This window comes from Spermophilus citellus, assembly GCF_964194105.1.
Source record: "Spermophilus citellus genome assembly, chromosome: 3".
NCBI classification, from domain to species: Eukaryota; Metazoa; Chordata; class Mammalia; order Rodentia; family Sciuridae; genus Spermophilus; species Spermophilus citellus.
Genome location: NC_138184.1, coordinates 141,835,936 through 141,861,509, shown reverse-complemented (window position 1 = coordinate 141,861,509; position 25,574 = coordinate 141,835,936). Strand labels below are relative to the sequence as shown.

Sequence of the window (25,574 nt, the reverse complement as noted above, 5' to 3'; positions counted from 1 at the left end):
CTTAACCCCTGGCAACTACTAATCTGCTATCTATTTTTATACTTTTGCTATTTCAAGAATGTTAAATACATAGAATCATATATTATATAATAAGTTTGGGAAAGATTTTTTTTCCACCTAGCATTATTCTATGGAGATTCATCCAGGTCTTTGCATGAATCAGTAGTTCTTTCCTTTTTATTGTTGATCAGAATTCCATGGTATGGATTTCCATAGTTCATTTAATCATTCACCCATTCAAAGGACATCTGGGTTTGGGGCTATTTTGAATATTGTTATTATAAGAATTCATAACATAATGTATGTGTAAACATAAGTTTTCATTTTCCTTGGTTAATACCCAGGGGAGCAACTATCTTCCAGAATGGCTAATTTTACATTCCCACTAGCAACTGGATGAGTAACATTCTCACGTGCTGTCAAAATTTTTCATTTTAGCCATTTGGATAGGTGTGTGGTGATAGTGATACATTATTATTGTTTTACTTTGCTGGTTGAACATTTTTGCATGTGCTTATTTGCTATCTGTATTATTATTATTATTATTATTATTATTATTATTATTATTATTTACTGGGGATTAAACTCAAGGGTGGTGAGCCACATCTCAGCCGTTTTTATTTTTTATTTTGGGACAGGTCTCACTAAGTTGCTTAGGGCCTCAATCATTTCCTGAGACTGGCCTTGAACTTGTAATCTTCTGCCTCCCGAGTTGCTGGGATTACAGACATTTGCCTCTGCACCTGGCTGTCATCGGTATCTTAAGTGAAGTGTATCTCTTTATCTCTTGCTTATTTTCTAATTGGATTGTTTGCTTTTTTTTCCCCTGTTGAGTTTTAAGATAAGTTTAGGTTTTCTATAAGTGGTTTGTAAATATTTTCTTCTACTCCTTGCTTATCTTTCCATTCACTTATTACGGCCTTCATAAAGAAAAATATTTTTAGTTTTGACACGGTTCACATGTTAGCTTCTCTTCACTGTGACCAAAATACCTGACAAGAACAACTCAAGAGGAGAAAAAGTTTATTTTGGCTCAGAGTTTCAGAGCATCAGTCTGTGGATGGATGACTATTTGCTGTGGGACCAAGAAGCAGCAGAACATCACGGTGGGAGGGTATGGTGGAAGAAAGCTCTTTAGCACATGGAAGCCAGGAAGCAGAGAAAGACCTTGAGGAGCCAAGGATAAGATATAAACACCAAAGACCTGCCCCAGTGACCTGCTTCCCCCAGTTATACCCTACCTGCCTATAGTTACCACCCAGTGGTCCTTTCAAATTATCAATCTATCGAATGGATTAAACCACTGACTAGGTTACAGCTCTCAGCGTCTAATCATAAGCTTTTGGGGGATAGCTATATCCAAATCATAATACCCCCACCCCTGATCCCCCAAAGCTCATGCCCATATCACAATGCAAAATGCATTTAGTTAATCTCCAAGAGTCCCCATAGTCTTCACAGTCCCAGCATTGTCCAAAAGTCCAAGTCCAAAGTCTCCTCTGAAATGAGCCTCTGTAAAGATCAAAAGCAAGTAACGTGCCTCTATATAATGGCACTGAATAAAACATTCCCATTCCAAAGGGAAGAAATAGGGACATAGAAAGAAGGGATGTAAAACTGAAACCCAGCTGAGCAAACAAGTCCTGTAGCTCTATGTTCAGTATCTGGGAAAAAATGGTGGTGAGATTGGGGTCCAAAGGCCTTGGGAAGCCCTGCCATTATGCCCTTGCTTCTTGCAGCCCACATGGCCTCTCTCTTAGGTTGGCTCTGCTGCATCCAAAAGCTTTCTTTTGCAGACATACATTCGTCATTACTAGCATCTATTAATCCCAGGAGTCTCCACTGCAGCTTTGACTTTCTTTTCATAGCTTCATGAATCACTCTCTTTAGGCAGGGATTCTAATCCTGCTACATCTTGCCTGGATTCCCATGCCTTTCTCTGAAATCTTGATAGAAACATGACCCTTAACTCCAGCATCCTACATTCCTGCAGAACCAGTACCATATGGATGGTGCCAAGGTCTGTTGCTAGCTTGAACCTCCTTGGTTGACAGCTGTATCAGTCTCCAAGTACCTGGGAGAGCATGGTGAAACAAATCCTAGAGAAACAACTTCCTATGCACCTGTGTGATAAGGGTGCCTCCATGGTCTCTTAACAGTTTTCCCTTTTATACCCTTAAGCCTGCCATAAGTATGGCCATGCTGATTCCTGAGATGCCCTCAAGACATCTGTCCTATTGTCTCTGTGCAAATACTCAACTTCTTTTCAGGAGTTGGTAATCTCTTCAACAACCACAACTTCCTTGGATCCAGTTTTACACATGCTTTTCTGGCCCAACTGCAAGTTTTTTTTTTTTTTTTTTTTTTTTTTTAGAGAGAGTGAGAGAGGAGGGAGAGAGAGAGAGACAGAGAGAGAATTTTTAATATTTATTTTTTAGTTCTCGGCGGACACAACATCTTTGTTGGTATGTGGTGCTGAGGATCGAATCCCGGCCGCACGCATGCCAGGCGAGCGCGCTACCGCTTGAGCCACATCCCCAGCCCAAGTTTGTTTTTTTTTTTTTAAGCTTTCTTCTCTGCTTCCTGCCAATTCTCACAATAAATCTGGCTAAAAGCTGTTGGCAATATTGATGCTACTGCCTGAGTGCTGTGCTTTCTTGAACTTTCTTCCACTAGATTACGTAGTCCAACACCTTTAAATTCATACTCACAGAAAGTTTCAGGACAAGGGCAAAATGTAGACAAGTCCTTTGCCAGAATGTAACATAAACGGCCGCTGGTTCAAAGCCCAATAGAGTCCTAATTCCCCTCTGAAACCCCATGAGCATGATCTTTACTCTCCGCATTCCTATGGGCTTTCGGGTCTTCTGAGCTCCCATTAGAATCACCCATTTTGCTCTGCTTACAACATTCTAAGCCTCTTCTAGCCTGCATGTCCAAACTTTTCCAAACTCCATCTGCAAAGCAGTTCCAAAAGCTTCTGAACCACATGTCAAGTTAGTCACAGCAACAACTCCCCTCTTGGTACCAATTTGTGGTTGTCAGCTTTTCATTTCTGGGATAAAATACCCAGCAAGAACAATTTCAAGAAGAAAAGGTTTATTTTGGGCTCATGGTTTCAGAGGTTCAGTCAGAGTTGCCTAGCTCCGTCACCATGGGCTCAACGTGAGGCAGAACATCATGGAAGGAGAAAATAGGTCACTGGGGATGTGCTCTTGGGATTATTTATCTTGTCCTTGGCTCCTTGTGCTCTCTCTCTCTCTGCTTCATAGCAGTCATGAGCTTAGCAGCTTTCCTCCACCAAGCCTTTGTACCATATTTTCTCCCTCACCTTGGGCCCAAGGCAGTGGAGCCATGTGACTATGGACTGTCCTCCGAAACCATGAGCCCAAAATGAAATTTTCCTCCTTTAAGTGGTTCTTGTTGGGCATTTTGGTCACATTGATGAAAAGTGACTAACACAGTGAAATTCATTAATTTTCCTTTTGATGGATCATACTTTTGGTGTTAAGTCTAAGAACGCTTTGCCAAAATCTAGAACTTAAAAGATTTTCAAATGTTATTTTGTCCTTAAAGTTTCTACAGTGTAATGTCAGATTTGAATTTTTGATCCACTTTAATTTTTGTATAAGGCTTGAAACTCAGGTCAAGATTAATGTGTCTTAAATCATGGAATTTGCAGGGAAATGGATGGCATTAGAGCAGATTATGCTAAGTGAAGCTAGCCAATCCTTAAAAAACAAATGCCAAATGTCTTCTTTGATATAAGGAGAGCAACTAAGAACAGAGCAGGGAGGAAGAGCATGAGGAAAAGACTAACATTAAACAGAGACAAGTGGTGGGAGGGAAAGGGAGAGAGAAGGGAAACTGTATGGAAATGGAAGGAGACCCTCATTGTTACACAGAATTACATATAAGAGATGGTGAGGGGAAAGGGGAAAAAAAAACAAGGGAGAGAATTGAACAACAGCTGTTGGGGTAGAGAGGGAAGATGGGAGGGAAGGGGAGGGGGGATAGTAGGGGATAGGAAAGGTAGCAGAATACAACAGTCACTAATATGGCATTATGGAAAAATGTGGATGTGTAACCGATGTGATTCTGCAACTTGTATTTGGGGTAAAAATGGGAGTTCATAACCCACTTGAATCAAATGTATGAAAGATGATATGTCATGAGTTATGTAATGTTTTGAACAACCAATTAAAAAAAAGAATTAAAAAAAAAAGATTAATGTGTCTTCCCTCCCCCTTACTTACTTGGTTTGGGTGTCCAATCGCTGACTCAGTACCATTTATTGAGACGGTGATCTTTCCTCCATTAAACTGTCTTTGTACCTCTATCTTTGTACAAATATACCAAACTAAGTTTTGGTATATTTGCATGTGTCTTTTTTCTGAGTTCTCTATTCTCTTCTATTGATCTATGTTTTTAATCCATTTGCCAATAACATGCAGTCTTAAAATTCAGTATATTGAATTCTCTCATTTTATTCTTTATAAAAATTGCATTATCTATTTATTCTAGTTTCCTTAACTTTCTATAAAAATTATAAAACAATAAAATGCTTTGTTTTTGATAGGAATTTTTTTAACCCTGTATATCCAGTTTGGGGGATGATGAAATCTTTACTATGTTAAGTCACCCAATTCATGAACATTTATATTGCCATTTATTTAGACCTACTTTGATTTCTTTACTGGTATTTTGTAGTTTTCAGCATACAAGTCCTATATGTTTTCTAAGATTTACAATGAAGTGTTGTCATTTTTTAAAAACAGCATTTGTATATATTACTTGTAGGAATGTAAAATGGTTTGGCCCATCTAGGAAATTTTGGTGGCTCCTCAAAAACTTAAATGTAGGGCTGGGGCAGAGCACTTGTTTAGCATGTGTGAGGCACTGGTTTGATCCTCATCAGCACATAAAAAATAAATTCATAAACAAAGATATTGTGTGTTCCTCTATAACTAAAAAAAATTTTTAAAGTTAATTGTAGAATTACTATATGATTCAACAATTCTACTTCTGAAGATAAACCAAAAATTATTTAAAATAGGTACTCAAATACATGTACATGAGTGTTCACAGGAGCACTATTCACAATAGATAAAAAGTGAAAATAGGTCAAATATTCATCAATGTATGAAAAGATAAACAAAATTATACAATACCATAAAACAGAATATTATTCAACCATAAAAACGAATTACGTACTGATACATGCTACAACATGAATGAACGTCAAGACATAAATGAACGAAGCCATAAAAAGTCACATCTTGTATAATTCCATTTTTATTAACTATATAGAATCATAAATCTATAAAAACAAAGCAAATTGGTGGGTGGCAGGATCAGGAAAGAGAGGGGAATGAGTAATAACTTTCTAACGGGTACATGGTTTCCTTTGGAGGGAGGAAAGTGTGGAAAATATAAAGAGTTAGTTGCACAATGTTATAAAAATATTCAATGCCATTGAGCTGTTCACCTTAACATGATTAGTTCTGTTAATTTCATTTCAATAAAAATTAGTTAGAAAAATAGTAAATTGAACCATAATTTTAATTTCAATGTCCATGTGTTCTAGTATATAGGAAGTACAATGGTTTTTCTTCATTCATCTTGTATCCTATGACCCAGCCGAACTATTTGGTTCTGTGTTTATTTTAATATAGATTCCTTGGAACTTCTGTATAGACAATCATATCAACCCTCTGTAAATAGGAATGGTTTAATTTATTCCTCTCTGATTTGTGTGTTTTTTATTTCCTTTTCTGCCTTGTTGTACTGGCTTCCAAAACTTAAAGCTTGAAGAACTTACAGAACTATGTTAGGTAAAAGTGGTGAGAGAAGACATCCTTGCCTCGTTCCCAAATCCAGGGGAAAGCATTCAGACTTCTATTATTAAGAAGTAATAATATTAGTAAATAATATTAGTGATAGGTATTTTGACAATGCTGTCAAGTTGTTCAATTCCTCTCTATTCCTATTTTTCTGATGCTTTTCTGAATCAATTGATATTTATGACTTTTCTTCTTTTTTTTTCTGTTAACACAGTAGCTTACTTTAATGACTTTTCAAGTAACGTCACATGTCTGAAATAAACTCCACTGGTTATGGTCTGTAATTCTTCTTATGTATTGCTGAATTCTATTTGATAATGTTCTGTTAAGCATTCACCCCCACATTTGTCCATATGGGATTTGTTATTACATATTTGGAGGTACATGCAATATAATTTGGCCAATATCACTCCCCAGCACTTCCCTCCTCTCTTCCTATCTTACATCTCTTGGTCCCTTTCTTCTACAGAGCTCCCTTTGATTTTTAGGAGACTTACCCCCCACCTTTCTTTTTGTTTTTCTTCCCTAGCTCCTGCTTGTGACAGAAAACATGACCCTAAATCTTCTGAATTTTATTTATTTCACCTAACATGATGGGTCTCTAGTTCCATCCATTTTCCTGCAAATGACATCATTCCATTCTTGTTTATGGCTGAATAAAAATCCATTGTGGGGATGGGGCTGTGGCCCAGCGGTAGAGCATGTGTCTTGCATGTATGAGGCCCTGGGTTTGATCCTCAGCACCACATAAATAAAATGGAAAGGTATTATGTCCACTTACAACTAAAAAAAAATTTTTTTAAAGTCCATTGTGTATATATGCCACATTTTCTTTATTCATTCGTCTGTTGATGAAACCTAGGCTGGTTTTGGAATTTGGCTATTGTGAATTGTTCTGCTATAAACCTGGGTGTGCATGTATCACTATAGGAAGAAAACTTTAATTTTTCAGGATAAATATCACTGATTAGTACAGCTAGGTCCTATGGTGGTTCCATGCCTAGTCGTTTGAGGAGTCTCCATGCTTATTTCCAAAGCAATTGTATTAATTTACAGTCCCAACAACAGTGTAAATAGTTTCTTTTTCTCCAAATCGTCTCCAGCATTTATTATTTGTATACTTGATGACTGCCATTCTGCCTGGTATGAGATGAAATCTCATGGTAATTTTGATTTCCATTTCCCTAAATGCTGATGATGTTGAATTTTTTTCATGTATTTGCTGGTCATGTGTATTTCTTCTTTAGAGAAGTAGCTATTTAATTCATTTGCCCATTTATTGATTAGGTTATTTGATATTTTGGTGCAAAGTCTTTTGAGCTATTTATATATTCTAGCTATTAATCCTCCATCAGAAGAGTATCCGGCAAAGATTTTTTTCTCCATTTCTGTGGGTTCTCTCTTCACATTTCTAATTATTTACTTTCCTGTGCAGAAGTATTTTTTTTTTTAATTTGATGCTGTCTCATTTAATAACGCTTGGTATTGTGTCCTGAGCCTTAGGAGTCCTGTTGAGGAAGTTGTTGCCTGTGCCTAAAAGCTGGAGTGTTGACCCTAAGTTTTCTTCTTGGAGTTGCATAGTTTCTGGTCTAATTTTGAGGTCTTTGATCCATTTTGATTTGATTTTTGTGCAGGGTGTGATACGGGGTTAATTTCATTCTTCTATATGTGGATAACCAGTTATCCAGCACCTTTTATTTAAAAAGCTGTCTTTTCTTCAATATGTGTTTTGGGCACCTCTGTCAGGATCAAATGATTGTAAATATGTGGCCTTGTCTCTGTCTTTTCTATTCTATACCATTGATCTATGTGTCTGGTTTTATGCCACTACCATGCAGTTTTTGTTACTATAGCACTATATTATAATTTAAAGTTAGGTATTCTGTTTTTTTTTTTTCTTAAAATTGCTTTGGCTATTCTAGGTTTTTTCTTTTTCTTTTATCCTTCCACATGAATTTTAGGACTGTTTTTTCTAACCCTGTGAAAAATGCCATGGGTATTTTGATGGGGATTGCACTGAATCTGTATATTGCTTTTGGTAGTATGACCATTTTAACTATATTAATTCTGTTTATACATGAACATGGGAGATCTTTCCATCTCCTGAGGTCACCTTCAATTTCTTTCTTCTATGTTAGTTCATTATAGATATTATAGATGTTATTCACCTCCTTGGTTAGATTTATTCCTAGGTTTGTTTTTTTAAGCTATTGTGAATGGATTTTTTTTCCTGATTTCTTTCTCAGTGGATTAATTGTTGGTATATAGGAAAGTTATTGATTTTTATATATTGGTTGTAACAGGCTACTTTGCCAAGTTTGTTTAATATCTCAGCAATCTTTTGGTGGAGTGGATCTTTTAGGCATAGGATCATATCATCTGTAAACAGTGATAATTTGACTTCTTCCTTTCCTATTGTTATTCTGTTTATTTCCTTCCCTTGAGTAATTGCTCTGGCTGGAACTTCTAGTACTATATTAATTAATGGTGAGAGTGAACATCCTTGTCTTGTCCCAGATTTTAAAGAAAATGCTTCCAGTTTTTCCCCATTTATTATAAGGTCAGTTTTGGATTTTTCATATGTAACTTTTATGATGTTAAGGTTAGGTTCCCTCTATCCTTAGTTTTGTCAGTATTTTATGGGTGCTGAATTTCCTTGATGGCCTTTTCTGCATTTGTTGAGATTATTAAGTAATTTTTGTCCTTAATTCTGCTTATGTGATCAGTTGCATTTATTGATTTGCTTATATTAAACCATACTTGCATCTCTGGTATAAATCCAACTTAGTCAAAGTGTAAAATTTTCTAAATGTGTTGTTGAACAAAATTTGCTATAATTTTATTAAGTATTTTTGCATCCAAGTTTATCAGGGATAATGGATCTATAGTTCTCTTTTCTTGATTTGTTCTTACCTGGTTTACATACAAGTGTAATACTAGCTTCATAAAATGAATTTTGTAGTGTTCCATTTGTTTATTTCATGGAATAATTTGTAGAGTATTGGCATTAGTTATTTTTTAGAGGTTTGGTAAAATTCAGCTGAGAATCCATCTGGTCCTGAATGTTTCTTTGTTGGAAGTAATTTTATTACCACTAACAAATTATTGGTCTGCTCAGATTTTCTATGTCCTCTTAATTCAGTTTGGCAGACTGTATATATCTAGGAGCATAGCCATGTCTTCCAGGTTTTCCAATTTATTGGCATATACATTTTCAAAATAGTCTCTAGTGATCCACTGGATTTGTGAGATGTCTGTGGTTATTTCTACTTTTTCATCTCTAATTTTATTAATTCAAATTTTCTCTTTTTCTTTTATTTAGTTTGGCTAAGGGCTTATCAATCTTCTTTATTTTTTCAAAGAATCATCTCTCTGTTTCATTAATCCTTTGTATTATTTTATTATTCTCAGTTTCATTGATTTTTGTCTCTGAATTTAATTATTTGATTCCTTCTACTAGATCTGGAATTGGTTTGTAAAGGGCCTTGAGTTGCATCATTAGGTTGTTTATTTGGGATCTTTTTGATTTTCTTATGTGGGCACTCATAGCTGTATATTTTTCTCTTAGAACTTCTTTTATAACATCTCAGAGGTTCTTGTATGTTGTATCACTTTTCTCATTTGAGTCTAAGAATTTTTAAATTTCTTCTTTGACTTTTTTAAATCACTTATTCATCACTCAAAAGTTTATTTGTTCAATCTCCATGTGTTTATATAGTTTCTGTATGGTTTTGTCATGTTGATTTCTAATTTCATTCCATTGTGATCTGAGGAATTATATCAGTTTTTTTAATATTTTCTTTTTGGTCTAAAATATGGTCTATTTTTGAGAAGGTTCCATGAACTGCTAAGAAGAAAATGTATTGAGATGTTTAAGATGCCTTATTCTACAGATGTCCATTAACTCCATTTGATTTATAATATCTTTCAGGTCCAAAAAGTCTTTACCAAGTTTATGTCTGGATGATCTATCTAATGGTGAGGGAGCTGTGTTGAAACACTCAGTGTTATTGTACTGGGGTTTATGGAGTTTGTACTGAGAAAGTGAAAGTGATTCTGATTGGCTTGCCTCTAAATGTGACCTGACATTTTTCTCTTGTGGCTTTTAAAATTCTATATTTGTTCTGTAGGTTGGGCATTTTAATTATATGGTGTCATGCAGAGGTTCTTTTTTGATCTTGTCTGTTTGGGGTTCTGAATGCCTCCTGTATCTGGATGTCCTTTTTATTCTGAAGGTCTGGAATCTTTGTTATTATGTCCCTGAAAAGGTACACACTCCATTAGCCTGCATCTCACATTCCTCCTTAATTCTAGGATTCTTAAATTTGGTCTCTTTGTGTTGTCCCAGAGTCCTTGCATATTCTGATCATGGTTACTTTTTTTTTTCTTTTAATACCATCTAAATGTTCAAGGCTGGCCACTTTGTCTTCCAGCTCTGAGATTCTGTCTTCAGCATAGTCTACTCTATTAGAGCAACTTTCAACTGAACATTTTATTTGCTTTGTTACATCTTTCATTTCCAAGATTTCTGTATCGTTCTTGTTTTAGTCAGCTTTTTTGCCACTGTGACTAAAATACCTGACCAACACAATTGTAAAGAGGCAAAGTTTATTTGGGGGCTCACAGTTTCAGAAGCCTCAGTCCATAGACAGCAGGCTCTAATCCCTGGGGCTTGAGGTGAGTCTGAACTTCGTGGAGGAAGTGTGTGGTGGAGGGAAGCAGCTCATATGATGATCAGAAAGCAGAAAGAGGTATCTTTCACTTTCCAAATACAAATAGATACCCCAAAGTCACATCCCCAATGCTTACTTCCTCCAGCCACACCCCACCCACTCCACCCTCATTTGTTACCCAATTAATCCCTATCAAGGGATTAATTCACTGATTGGGTTAAAACTCTCATAATCCAAACAGTTCTTTTTCAATATTTCTACCTCCTTATTGAAATGCTCATTCCTATTCTGTACTGACTTCCTTAATCCATTCAGTTGTTTCCCTGTGTGCTCCTGGAATTCATTGATCATTTTTATAATGATTTGTTTGAATTCCTTATATTTCATCCTCTTCAATATATTTTGGGTCACTTGCTAGTGAATTATGTACTTTAGAAAGTGTTGGGTTGTTTTTTAAAAATATTTCTTATATTCCTGTGTTGGATTTTATGCATGTGTTGGAAGGGATTTCTCTTCCACTCTTATTTGTGGGCCTTTGTAGGCACAGCTTCACTTGCCAAAGTGTCCTGGAGTTAATGATCTAGATTGAGCCTTTGTGTTATTTCTCTCTGTTTTTGCTATAGCAATGGATGTCCATTGGTGAGACCTGAGGGCCTGCCCCTAACCATTTCTACTTGAGTCCTGGTTATTAGTTCGGATTTTTTCCTCTTCTATTCTCTGTGTTAAAGAATAGCTGAATGTTGAGTGTCATCAATTTGTGTGTGTGTGGGGGGGGGCAATGTGCACTGTCTTTCTTTTTAATTCACTTCAGCAGCAGAGTTTCTACCCTGTGAATTTGTAGTGTCCTTGTCATTTCCCAGAACCTCACAGAATAGGGAGAAACAAATAACAGCAACAACCAATGCAAATAATATACAGCATTAAATACTTGGTTCCTACTATGACATCTACAATGTTAATTGCCACAAAACCCAGAAATTATAGGGTCAGCAACTGCCAACAGCAAAAAACAATAAGCATATGAACTATATGTGGCATTAAAACAAAAAAAAACAGGTGTCAACTGTGTCATCTACAGCAGTAATAACTGCTATAGCATTAATGGCAGGGACAGGAGTTATATGCAGCAATTAGTTCTAAAAGATGATTAAGAGAAACTGTAAAAACAGAGCGAGAAATGTGACACAAAGATAGAAAATAATGTACAATTTCATTGAAGTGACCAGAGAATGCAGGAGAGAGGTAGCATGTGATGGTTGTAATAAAGGAGGAGAAAAAAAAAGAAGCAACAAAGTGAAGGGAAAGTGAAAAAGAGAACAATAGAATTTGTCAGTCAGAGAATAAAAGAGAGAAAGAGAAAGATATAAATGAAAACAATAAAAACAAAAACAAAATATACTAATGAAAACATCTTGTTGGGTATGTTGGCACATGCCTGTAATCCCAGCAGCTCGTGAGGCTGAGGCAGGAGGGTCTTGAGCTGAAAGTCAGACTCAGCAAAAGTGTGGTGTTAAGCAACTCAATGAGATACTGTCTCTAAATAAAATACAAAATAGGGCTGCGGATGTGGCTCAGTGGTTGAATGCCCCCAGAGTTCAACCCCTGGTACCAAAAGAAAAGAAAAGAAAACCAAAACCAAACCAAATCAAAACAAAACAAAAAACAAACCTTAACCCTCAAAAGACAAAGCAAGAAAAAATAACCACATTTAAAAAATGCTAAAAATGAGAAAAAAGGAACAAATATGTATATATGTCCATAGACCAAACAGCACAGCAAACACACCCACACAAAACAACAAACAAAAACAAAAAGATTTTTAATGAAAAATTCAAGAATCCTCTGCATCAAAGTAGATTTTGATGAGAATAGATGGTTACTGTCTATGCCTGTCTTTCTTTCTTTCTTTTTTGAAACTCCATTTTGTTGGCTTTTTTATGTGCTACTGAGGATCAGTGACTCACACATACTAGGTAAACACTTGACCACTGAGCCACAACCCCAGCCCATGTTTCTTCTTGAGGTATGTGCTAGAACAAAAACAAGGGGCTGGGGGTTGTTAACCTCTTCCTCTTTTTGTGTTGGAGTGGCCTAAGACTGCAGATGGTTCAAATAATTTTCAGCTTCTCTTCTCCCCAGTATTGACACACCTCCCTGGCTGCCAAGCCATGCAACAGACCTACTGGTCTCTGTCAAGAAGTGGCAGCACAGTGGGTGGAGTGGCAGACTCAGTCCAAGTGGGTTAGAGTGTGGGCAGCAAATACAGCCCTCACCTGCATGTAGCCAGCCATACAGGTGCAGTGGGCCTGAGGGACTACAAGCCAGCACCAAGGCAACCAATGCATACCAACCTGTCATCCTTCAGTGGCCAGGACTGGGCACAAGTACAAATGCCTACTTCAGCAGCATACTCCATGCAGTGCTGCTGCCCAGAACCTGCAAGCATAGACCATCTGATGTCCTCAACCTCCTGCTTCCTAATCAGCAGCCAGAAAATAGAAGTGGGGAAGAGCTGAATGGAAGTCTATAAGACTCAAGAATTAACCAATAGTGTCAGTACATTTCCAAACCCTAATTAGCATAAGTTTGGACCAATAGCAATGACCCACATGCTATATAAACCCTTAGGCTAGCATGCTCTGGGGGAGAAAACCTATCTGGTCCCCTCTTGCACTGCAAGAGTTCTGTTCCTGTTTCTTTTCTTCAATAAAAGTACTACTCTTACACTCACTCATCTTGTTCTTTGGATTCACAAGAAGCCTGAAAGAAGAAATTGACAGTGAACTGCTGGGTCTGCTGCAACATTAGAGGGCTTGGCCCACCATTAAAAGCTGCAACACTTCTCTGCTGTAGAATCCTGCAGCTTGTGCAGATCCCACCCACCAACAGAAGCAAGAATTGAGTCTCATCTCTAAACTCTGGTTTCAAAATGAGGTAGGATGGGATGGGAAGTGCTGTTAGTTGAAGATTTTTCTGCATAGACCCAACTGATGCACTCCCAAGGTCCAGTGTCTGCAGAGTTCTGAGGGTAGAGTTCCAGCGGGTGAGAGCTTAGGTCTAATCAGGCATTAGGGGCTTTGGTGGGTGGTGTCTGCTCTGGAGAGATTAGATCAACACCCCTCTAGGGCCTGGCAGTTGCCAATCTCTCCTGGGAGTCTGGAATTCTGAAGCTTCCCAAGGATTCTACACATGGGGTGGGGGAGCCAATCCTTCACCCCCTCTGCTGACCATGAACACAGACTTTCTAGGCTTAGTCCCCGAGTGCATTTACACCCAACTCTTTACAGATTCCCAACCTGCTTCAGCTGCTAACAGGAGCCACCAGACTCAAAGGTGGGATTAAGCAGATTCGCCTTCACTTTTCTGACTTGAATACTCCTGGGTAAAATATTCTCTCTGTTTGCTCCCATTCTGCTAGATACACCCTAGGCTATACGGAAGCCTGCCAAGATGTTCTAGCCTCTTTGCTCAGATCTTCCAACTCCTGTGACAGCAACTGCAGTATGGTCACCTCAGGATGGCTCCCGCCTCAGTTTCTCCTTGGCCATCTGGGAAACAGAGGGCCTTTTTCAGGCACCAGTGCACAGTGTACCCTCTAGATCAGCTAAGGGCGGGTTGCTTTTTTGATGTCAGATTTTTTTCATACTAAATCTGTCCATTGTGTTTCTGTGTTCTCCCTCCCTCTGTGCTGTACCAGAACCAGTACCCCTACCAAAGCTGCCAGTGTTACCACAACTGGCTTGGCTCCAAGTGCTCTTTCTTCTTTGTTTAATGGACCCAAATTTTTGAGTCTCTAAGACATGCTGACTGCCCAATATTTTAGTGAAATCCCTCTTTTAACCACCTCACAGAGAAGCAGAATTCCTGTTGCTTGAATCTGGAGTCATGGAGTGACAGGAATGCGGCCTTCATCTAGCCCGCCATCTTGAATCCCCCTGTTAAGGATTTTTGCGTCTACATTCATGAAGGATAGTTTAATTGTTTTTGGTATTACCTTTGTATGGCTCTGAAACTTACTTTACCTGATATTAATGCAGTCATTTATTCTTTCCTTTGATTAATGCCTGCATCATGTATCCTTTTCCATTATTTTACCTTTGAAATGCTTATAATAGTTGATGTATCTTGTAGACAGAATAAGCGTAGGTCATGTTTTTAATCTGCTCTGCCAATTTCTCTTTTAACTGGTATACAATTTATATTCCATGTAATTATTGATATGTTGGGACTAAAGTTTGCCGTTTTGTTTTTTGTCTTCAGTTCTCTCATTTCTTTTTCTATTATACATTTTAGTAATAAAATTTCCACTTGGTTCTTCCTTATATCTTCTATTTCTTCACTGAGGCTGTCTACATTTTCACTTGTTTCAAGCAAGTTCCTTAACACATTTTTTTCTGTTATAAGTTTTAAATCCTTTTTTTCATTGTAGATGGACATAATACTTTTATTCATTTGATTTTATGTGATACTGAGGATCAAACCCAGTGCCCCACACATTGCAGGCAGGCTGCAATACCCTGAGCCACAACTCCAGCCCCAGTTTTAAATTTTTAACAGATAATTCTAACATATTTGTCTTCTTGGTTTTGGCCATCTATTGATTGTCTTTTTACACTTTAATTTGGGATCTGCTTTTTCTTAGAATGAATGACATTCAACTGAAACTTGGGCATACTGGAGATTATGAGACTGTGGACTGTATTTAAATCAACTTTTGCAAGTTTACTCTGAAACCACTCCAGCAGGGAAGGCAAGCAGGTATTGTTACCATAAGATGGGGGTTTAAATCCAAGCTTCTCACATGGTTTTCTCTGACACACTGACAGAGGGAGGCTTATTGCTCTGAGGAGGCTCCCTCAAAGGCCTTTTCCTACTACTTTGGTCGTGACAGGTTAGAGTGCCTTCTTTCCAGTTCAGTGAGTATGGAAATCTAAGCTCCCTGCTTGGCCTCTGCTGGCAGAGGTGGAGATGGGAGCCCACATTTTTCTTCTATGGTAACTGCAGTTAGAATGCTTATTCTCTAAGTTGTCTTATTAGGTCGTCTCTCTCTTGGGCCTCTGCCTAGAGACAGCAGGCTTTTCCTGTCATGTATGTTCATTAGTGCTTTTGGGTCACTTTCTCAGACCCAAGTCTGTGACATATGAGGGAATTCAGCACCACACTGTGTCTTGCCTGAGGTCCCTAGCTAGGACTCTGCCTTCTCTCCACTTTTTAGGGTCTTCCTGTTATATTTTATATTCACAGATTTTAGTTGCACTTAACTAGTGAAATATGGAACTGTATCTCTACTTCATCCTAGAACTCAAAGTCTCCCTACATATTTGTTTTATGGTCTGTTTTTCTTATTTTTTTTTTCCAGTTGTAGTTGGACACAATACCTTAATTTTATTTATTTATTTTTATGTGGTGCTGAGGATTGAACCCAGCACCTCCCACGTGCTAGGGCGAGCTCGCTACCTTTGAGCCACAACCCCAGCCTCTGTTTCTGATAATATCTTAAAATCTTGTGGATTTTTTTTTTGATTTTTTAAACAAATATTTTTTTTTTTTCTGCTTTCACTTGCAGGAGGCACTGCAGCTATCACTTGGGGACCATAGTAGTTCCTCTTCAAGGGTCCTGGTTTCTCAGATTGTTTTCCTGTCCATTGGCAGGAGTGCTCCGGAGCTGTAGTCCAATTCTGGAGCTGCCTTTGGCATTTGAATCCCAGAACATCAGGGTCACTTCAGTATAATCTGTTTTTTCAACTCACAGTTCATCTTCCTTCTTTCTTTTTGTGGGGAAGGGACTGGTCCACCTTGAAGATAGCCTATATTTTCTTACAACCCCAGAAACCCTTTTCAAAACTATGGCTTATCCAGGATCTGGTTATCTTATGGTTAGAGGGTCAAAGTCTCTGGTAGAAAGGGAAATCCGACATATGACATTTGGTGTTACCTTGAAAACAACTGAAAAAAGTGTGCCTCATGAGTATCAGATTTTTGTTAAAAGGTCAGACATGAAGGTCTTGGTGTTAGCATTGTGAATCCTTAGTGGAAGTTGCTATCTTTGGTGAGACAGATTATTAGAGTAATATTCAGTTCTTAGTATCTGTAGCAAAATTGAGCCTTGCTCACCACATTACTGTCACTGGTTTCTGGGTTGCTGACAAACTTGGTCTTCTGGGGAGGAGTTAAACCACAATACTGGAGGGTATATGGAAAACCATGAGGTATGACAGTTATGCATTGCGTCTATCTGTGGTCTACAGCTCAACCTCACTACAGAATAACTGCTGCAACCTGAAGGTGATTTGGGCTTTACCTCAAGAGAACAAATCACATTTTAAATTTGAAAGGACAGCTAACTGCCCACCACACGGACAACAGAGAGTTTCTGATAATCAGTATCGCTTAATTTGTGAGTCTTCTTTCCTCATTTATTCAGTAAATAAGTTTAGTGATGTTACCATTTATTTTTTCAATGTTAACTGTTTCTTGATAAGCCAAGACTCAAATGATAACTACCCCTGAAACATTCCTTCTTTCATAATCCTGACTCTTCTATTTTAAAACCCTGTTCCAAGAATGTCCATGTACAAACTGAATTCTTTAAATGAGGACAATACTGTCTGTTAATATTTATCCTCAGGCTTTGACCTAAATTTATTACATGTTTTTACTTGTTCCTCCAAACAATCCTGAAATATTGATTATCCTTACCCTGTGGGTGAGGAAACTCTTTACTCTATGGGTAAGTCACAGAGCATCAAATAAACTAAACTCTCATAGCTAGAAAGTGGTGGGATTGATCACTGAACCCAGGCTGCTTGGCTCCAGAGTCTGTGCACTTCTCCATGAATATATAGACTCCACATGGCCAAGACCAGCTCCAGCATGTATGATGATCTGTCTAACAGCACAATGGAAGGGAGTACTTTGATAGGGAAAACGGGTTAAACCACCACTACATTTATTCCTCTTAGGACGGTGTCCCATCTTTCTAGTTTCCAAAATTTTATTATCAACTTGCCATTAGTTTGCTTACTCTGATTAAACTGATTTTATTTAAAAAAAAAAAAAAAAAAAAGCCCAGACAGAGCAGATCAATTCCCCGGCACCATCACTGAGCAGAATGTAAATCTATTCTTGTCACAGAGCAAGAGGACACTTAAGATCAACCCAAGACAACAGCTTTAAGTGTCCACAGGAGTACCCACATCTACTTGTCACTCCAGAACTGCATAGTCCCTTTTTGTCTAACTCTTAACCCAGCTGCTTAAGTGAGGTACCCCTTCCAAACATTGGTGAAAACAGATGAGACACAGTGATATCCCAGATCCCTGTTCTTAAATGTTACAAATATTTTATATTAGTACATAAAATATTCTTAGATATACTGTTATGTTCTAAAGAGCTTTTGTTCCTCCTTTTTGATAATGTCTTCCATTTCTTCTGAGACCTTTCCTTTGTAGTCATTTGGTTCTATTGCTTTTAATCTCTCTTGATACTCCAGTGGCAAACCATTTTCTTTTGCACCCATGCAAATAACCTAGAAATGGTTAAAATAAATAAATAAATGGCTTTTAGTTAGGAACATTATTTTAATTTAGCAGACTACACCTTCTTTTGTATTGTAAAAGTTTGAGATATTAGCTTTCAGGTAACTACAGAATAATTACAGAACAAAACTGAGATATAACCATTTCTCTCACACAGTAGGAATGAATAGGGAGTTTTCAAAGCTGTTTGAGTCATCTTTGCAGAATGTCAATTTTATGCAATAACATGATTTAACATATTTTTATATTAAGACAAAAAGTTTATTTATATAACCTTTTAAGAAAAAAAAATTTTTAAAAAAATGTAAAGCTTTCGTTTCAATCCCATTGTCTATTCTTGCTTTGAATTAAAAGGCAACTGTGTCCAGTGGCACTTTCAAGATCCATAACAAGATCCACACCAAGATCCATAATAATCTAGGATCCATACTAGAACATTCCTGACTAGGTCTGGGAACTATGTTAACCCTCCACAGTGCCATGTCCTAATTGGCCTTGCCAGTAAGCACTTAAACTTGGGTTTCTAAAAAGGCATGTGAGGGTCTCTGCCCCACATTCTTATCTTATGCTTACAAGGGTGATTTCTCTGATTTTAAAAGGCCCAATGACTTTTCTTTTTCCATCTAGGGTTAAAAAACAGGAAATATATTTTTCCCCCAGAAAAATGAATCCTGGTGTTCATGAAACATGTTTTGTGAAGGGGAAAGAAAAAAAGATTATAAAAACCATGTATAAAATAAATCTATTAAAAATATACTCATTGGGCTGGGGTTGTGGCTCCGTGGTGGAGCATCTAGGCACTGGGTTCGATTCTCAGCACCACACATAAACAAATGAATAACGGTCTATAAATAACTAAAAGTATATTAAAAAAATATAAACTAAAAAAAATAAAAATAAAAATACCCTCATAAGCCAGGCACAGTGGTGACCACCTGTAATCCCAGATACTCAGGAGGCTGAGGCATGAGGACTGCAAGTTCAAGGCCAGCTTCAGTAACTTAGCTGTCTCAAAAAATAAAAAGTGCTAGGATGTAGCACAGTGGCAGAGCACCACTCTGGATTTAGAACCCAGTGCCATAAAAAGGAAAAAAACAAACAAACCCAAAAAATTCATGTGCTTTTCTACTTTATAAATATGCACCAAATTCTAAAATTTGCCCATCATTTTTGTAAACACACAAAACCTTAAAAAAAAAAAAAAAAAAAAAACCCAAGATATTCTTTAGTTTATTTCAGTGAAAATTAAAAATGATTCACCAAAAGTCCAAGTAGCTTACCTTTTTATATTGTGGAGATGGGGGAGCAGGCTCATAATTTGTCATCAGATAGCTTCGACAGGTTACTTCTTTCCCTTCTTGAGTTGAAACTTTCACTTCTATTACAACATATATTCCACTTTTAACCCCTTCTTGCCTGAAACCAGAAGAGTAAAATTTCAACCACATGTGACTCAGGCAATTTAGGGCTTTTATCAAGTCAGATACAGTATTAACAACTTAACTATACAGATGTAGTTGCTCCCTATGTTGTTAGAAATATAGTGAAACATAACTACCACTACATCGAAAGGAGCATAGTGTTTCAATTAGAAAGCCTGAGACTTAATATTATAGTTGGCCCAATGTATCCATGGGTTCTTCATCCAGGTTCAACCAACCCCAGATTGAAAATATATTTTTTTTAAATTGGGTCTTAACTAAATATACAGACTTTTTTCTTAAAAAATACAGTTTTAAAAACTATTTACATAGCATTTACATTGTATTAGGTATTATAAGTAATCTGCAGATGATTTAAATTATACAGAAGATGTGCATAGATTGTATGCACATACTCCATCCGTTTTTATAAGGGACTTGAACATTCTTTGATTTTGGAATCCTCAGGAATCCTGGAACCAATCCCTAGAAGACGCCTAAGAACAACTGCAGGTGGCATACTTCCAACAGATCTGTGATAATCATCTTGGAATATTTGCTTAGATGTACCTATTTCCATTTTTAAACTCCTGAAACATTGTTGTCTAGGCTACAAAAAATTAAGTAAAGTTTTTTGACAGCAGAATATCCATTCAGAGAAGAGCAGAGGGAGTGTGGCTGGTTCTTATGTGAGTTACAGTATCAAGCATGTCAGATAACATGTTCTTCTCAAGGTCCACTCTTTTGACTCATTCTCTTTGTATTTGCTCTGCCAGGGCTGGAGTTGTGTCTATTGGTGGTAGAGTGCTTGCCTCACATGTGTGAGGCACTGGGTTTGATCCTCAGCACCACATAAAAATGAATACATAAAATAAAGTTATTGTGTCCATCTACAACTAAAAAAAATTCTTTTAAATGCTCTGCCATACAACTCTGAGAGTTCTTATTATAACAAGTATCAAATTTCTAATATGCTGTTAGATGCTTTCACAAATTGCTATTACTGACTGACTCAACTACCATCTTCAAGAATTGTTCTTCAAAAACTGAATCTACTTGCTTTCAAAAAATCAACAAAAATAGGTAACAATTACAAAAGTCTTTATGCTTTTTCACAATCTGAAACTACAAACATAAATTTTAATAAAAAAATCAGAGCTCCCATCTTTCTATATAAGAGATTACAAATATCACCCCAAATCTCAATAGAAATGTCACTCTTTAAAACTCACTATTATACCTTTTATGTTGGTTCTAAGTGTAAAGAATATATTTGTAGAATATGGTTTTGAAAACTAACACACAAATACACATGCTTACACACAGTTCACTTCTGAATCAGTTATTTTAAACTTGTAATTAGAAGTCACCTACTCATCCAAAGAATTTAAATTGCTTTTGTTCATTTTCCATACTACTCCCCACACTTCATCGCCAGGACTTTGAAAAATGGTAGCTATACCTCCATGCCACCTCTGACTTGTTTTGCCTTGGAAATTGCCAAAGTCAAGCTTAAAATCCTGCAAAGGAAACCAAAGTGATATAATCAATATCCACTTGAACCCCCATTTCCTTTCTCAAAATAAAAATGATTTACCTTGAACTCCATGCAATTAAAGCATTCAATAAGCTTTAAGTTCCTTCTATAAAAAGCAGCTGTGGAAAATATAGAGATAAATAGACAAAGATGCAGATCTGAAGAACTATATTTTTTCATATTTTCCATAAAAAAAGAAACATGCTGAATAAGTACAGGCATCTTAGCATGCAAAAAAGAAAAAAAAAAAGACTTAAGAAAAAAATCTCATAGCCCCACTACCTTAACACAACCTACTTTCATTTTTGCAAATTACTCCCCAGTTTACTTACGTGCACATATATAATTTTACTTAGAAACAGGTTGATGGCTACATGGGAGTTATACTTTGATGTCTGTAGAGTATCGTACCAGCCTATATCACTATATTTGTACTAAGGGAACTGGCATACGAGGGTGATTTGTATACTCAGGAATACTACTCTAATATTCATGAAGTGTACTTATTTATCCACAAAAATCATAGGAGCAGTTAACCCTGGAAAGTTACTGGGCACTATAAACTATATTCTGAGCTTTATGTGGACCATCTCCTTTTGTCCTGCAGAAACTTTATTTATACTTATTTTACAGCAAGACAAACTGGCTGAGAAAGACTAGGCAACTTGCCTAAGGTCTCACAACTAATAAGCAATGGAACCATGGTTCTAGTTTAGATGCTTCCATCAGAGATGAGCCATCAGGGGATAAGTCCTGGGGAAGACTGAAAATTCTAACTTGGCTTGCTTGGTCTAGGAAGATTTCTTTCCATCTCTTCAGCGATTCATTCCCTTAATAGTAAAGTGAAAGAGGTTGGAATAGATAATAATCTAAGGTCCTTTCCACATTTATAGTTTATCCCTGTAGCCTACTTTCTCAAAACTTGTGTCACACATTTCAGAAAAAAAGGATGGTTCAAGTGACCAGCACCTTCAATTGCCATAATGGGTGTTCCAGCGCCAAGCATCCCTGGCGGGTAATCAGAGATCTGATGAAAATTACAACCCACACCAGGTTGGTCTATTGCTAAATCCAGTGGACCATTCTCATTTCTCATCTTGCTCTACTTCTCAGCTGCTTGTGATGTGGCTAACCTCCCTCACCTGTCTGCCTTCTTTTCTCGTTTTCAGGCTGTTCCTTATTCTCTTCAATTCCCTTTGCCAACTCCTCCCTGACTACCCTATCTTTAAACACTGGGGTTTCTCAAGGTTCAGTATAGGCCCTTTTCTCTATCCATTCAGCAACCTGCCCAAGACAATCTCATCACATCCAGTGGCTTCAAATGCCATCTAAACTTTCAGATTGATTAGACTTTCATACTGATAAACTAATTATCTTTAAACCCAGCCCACCTTTGAACTTCAAAAGTGCTTAGAACAGGGCCTAGTACATAGTATGTAACTAACAGATATCCACTAGTACTTTTCTGTTCACTTGGCTTTGGGACAAGCATTTCAAACTCAGCATGTTCAGATTTTTCCCTCCCAAACTTGATTTTCCTCTTCCCTCTGTCATCATCAACATTGGTGTTGTGCAAAAACTCAAGTCCTGCTTGATAATCACAGTCTTCAGACTCAATCACCAAGCGTCAACAATGTTATCTCCCAAATATCCCTCTAATCTATTCAAATCCATTCAAGGTGGCATTTGCTATCTTTGGCATAAACTAATGTAAAAACTTTCTGACCTTCCCACTCTTATCCCCCTTCAAACTCATTTTCCATAGTGACCAGGATGAACTTTCAAAAAATGTAAATATGATCTTTCATTTGCTTCCATTCTACAATGGGTCTTCTCATTGCTTTTGAGATACAGTCCAAAATCATATTAGGCCTCTGTGATCCTGTTAGGATGTTGTCCTTTCCTCCTCTAGTCCCATGCTTCTTCTTTCCTCAGGTCCTTTGAACATGCTCTTCTATTTTCTCTCCACCTCCCCAATCATTTAGGCCTTAGCTTAAAAGTCATATTTTTAGGGAAGGCTTTCCTGAACATCCTAGGTAGTACAGGTCCTCTAGTTATATATTCGGTTAGACCTTGAAAGTCTGCATGTGTGTGTATATGTGCTGCTGGAAATTGAACCCAGGGCCTCATGCATGTTAGGCAAGCACATTACCACAGACCTACAACCCCAGCCCTGAATATTTCCTTCTTAAGACTGATCATACTTGTAACTGAATAGCTCTTCCTTAATATTACTTCCTCCTGCTCCAACTATAAGCATTTGAACTCTCTTCTACATTTGGGACATTCCATATTTTATGAGTTTGGGGGTATGAGGTACCAGAGACTGAATACCATTTTTGAAGCTTCAAAAGTAAGGTGGTCAGTCACAGATCTGCAGCCAAGATTTAAGCCAATCAGGACACCCACCTGGGGCTTTGAATTAGAAGCTAACATTCAGGGTCGACAGGGACTCCACCCTAGTGGTGTGAGTTTTGGGAAATTCTGGGATGCAGTACAGTGGCTGGGTACTGCGCAGGTGGTGATGCAACACACAGCATCCATATTTACAAGTTCAGCAAAGGCGCAACAGTGGCTGCCTGCGCTGGTTCTGTTGTCTATCAGAGGGGGCCGCACCTCCCTTTATGTCTGTCTCTTTTGTCAGCTTTGTACTCCTGCCTTTCTAGTCATTCTGTGAGCTCTCCAGCAGCCTTTCAACACTTTTCTCTCTCTTTTTTTTTGCTTAAATCAGCCTATTTCTGTTGCTTGCAACTAAGAACTCTGACGAGGTTAGCAAAGATCATGCTTGTTTAGCTCAACACTGTCAAAAATGTTTTGCACATAATATGCACCTGTCTCCTATAGATCAGGAGGTCCTCAAAGCAGTAACATTACTCAATTATCTTTGTATCGCCAGCGTTCAGTGCCAGAAGAACAGGTGCTGAATGAATGAAATGTACTGTCTCCTAAGGTCCTTTGAAGAACAATGATTTACCAAGGTTGGTTAAAGTTCATCCAGTCACTTGACCTAACTGAACACAGCGGTTAGTATGAAGACAGGGTTCCAACTTTCAGGACCTCCTAGATCAGGAGAGAAAAACAGGTAAACAGATTTTTACAATACCATGTAACAAAACAACTAATTCTCTGTCTCAGGTCAGAGAAGGCTTCTGTAAAGTACCAACTGAATGCGCTCTATGAGGATGTCCCTAAGTGGAGAAGACAGAAGGGGCCAAAGCTATGCAGTGAACAGCAGTAGTGGAAATGTCAAGAGGGAGAAAGCTCAGGGCAGCTTGAGAGGATGCTGCTGCAGGGGTACACAGTCCAACGGGGGTCAAGTACAGGGCCGTGAAAGAAGTGGAGGCGGGATCCAGAGCCCCCCCAAATCCGGACGTCCACGCCTCTGAATGAACTGCATTCCTGGCCCATTCTGCCCAGGCATACCCCTGAGGACGCGCCTTCGGGGAGCCCTGGTCCTGCCGTGTGCACCACCCGCCCGCCGTCGCAGGGGTAGGATGGACCACTGACCTGCAGGCGGGCCACGCAGCAGAACGTGGCCGAGGGGTTTCGGTGGTGGATCCTCTCCGTCAGTAGGTTGCTGCCATAGGCAAAGTACAGAAAACTCTCCTCCTCCTGGCCCACGCCTTCCTCGCAACACGAGCTAGCCATATCTCACCAGACGCCTGCACCGTCCTGGGGGGGGCGGAAAGCAGGAGTGCAAGAAGCCCGCAGGAACGTGGCGCTGCTGCCAACGACCCGAAGCCGGTCTCCGCAGCGCTGGCCCCTAGGGGCTGGGGAAGACTCCAAGCGTGTGCCTAGAGCGGCGGAGCGAGCTCTCTTCTGATTGGCTGTCGTACCGCCTACGTGAGTCGCTCCCTGTGATTGGCCAAACTCCACCGCTCCCTCTCCGCCCTCCGCGGGGACTCTGAAATGTTTTCTCCTGAGGCGACCCGAAGCTGACTCCTCATTGGATGCGCTCCTCTGATGGTCCCGACCCCTGCTCAAGGCTCCTTCTGATTGGCGGGAGTTTAGTGCGAGTGGCGCCCGCTGAGGGTCGCGGCGCGCAACCCGTTTCCCACCTAGCGACCGCGAACTGGTGGTTGATCGGCTCTGCGCTGTGGGGAGCGCTGGTCAGATCCAGTCGAAACCGCGGCCCTGGGTGCTCCTCGATGGCTCCTTCGCCCCGCAGCTTGCTCCCGACTGTCCTCTTGGAGTCCGCGGGACCTTTCTGTTCATCCCGCGGCTTCCCGCACCCAACCGTGATCATCAGCCTGACACCTTTTCTAAGGACCCTCTGCCACTTGAAGAAGGCCCTCTGAATGCCGTGCTCCCTTCCTGGAGGAAGAATGCCTGGGTTCAAATCCCGAGGCTGCCCTTTACTAGCCATGTAACCTTTTAAAATAGGGATCATAAAATAAGTTGTCTCAAGTAAAAATTTGTGTTAATTTTGAAGTGGGGGGGGGGGAATGAAGAATATGAACTCAGACCCAGAAGTAATGACTATCCCTAGCACCCTGATGTTGGTTTCTGAATACCACTCATGGTTAAAAGGGGCTCCTGGAGAAATGACTGACGTCAGTTTG

At 38.7% G+C, this 25,574-nt stretch overlaps 1 protein-coding gene across 1 annotated transcript; it reads right to left on the bottom strand.

The window, feature by feature from the left end:
* Positions 1-17,776: 17,776 nt before the first annotated feature.
* On the bottom strand, positions 17,777-24,821 carry GGCT (gamma-glutamylcyclotransferase). Its single transcript, XM_081288289.1, has 4 exons — positions 24,520-24,821; positions 20,850-20,995; positions 19,335-19,470; positions 17,777-18,044 (listed from the first exon to the last, which is right to left on the bottom strand). Exons 1-4 carry the CDS (start codon positions 24,658-24,660, stop codon positions 17,895-17,897), a joined length of 573 nt encoding a protein of 190 aa, XP_081144415.1. The 5' UTR covers positions 24,661-24,821; the 3' UTR covers positions 17,777-17,894.
* Between the last annotated feature and the right edge of the window lie 753 nt (positions 24,822-25,574).

Coding starts and splice junctions, on each gene's coding strand:
- GGCT (XM_081288289.1), bottom strand. CDS start 24,660: ATGGCTAGCTCGTGTTGCGAGGAAGGCGTGGGCCAGGAGGAGGAGAGT. Junction 20,996..24,519: donor GCTGCGTGGCCCGCCTGCAG/GTCAGTGGTCCA, acceptor TTTCCTTTGCAG/GATTTTAAGCTTGACTTTGG. Junction 19,471..20,849: donor AATTTAAATTCTTTGGATGA/GTAGGTGACTTC, acceptor TTCTGGTTTCAG/GCAAGAAGGGGTTAAAAGTG.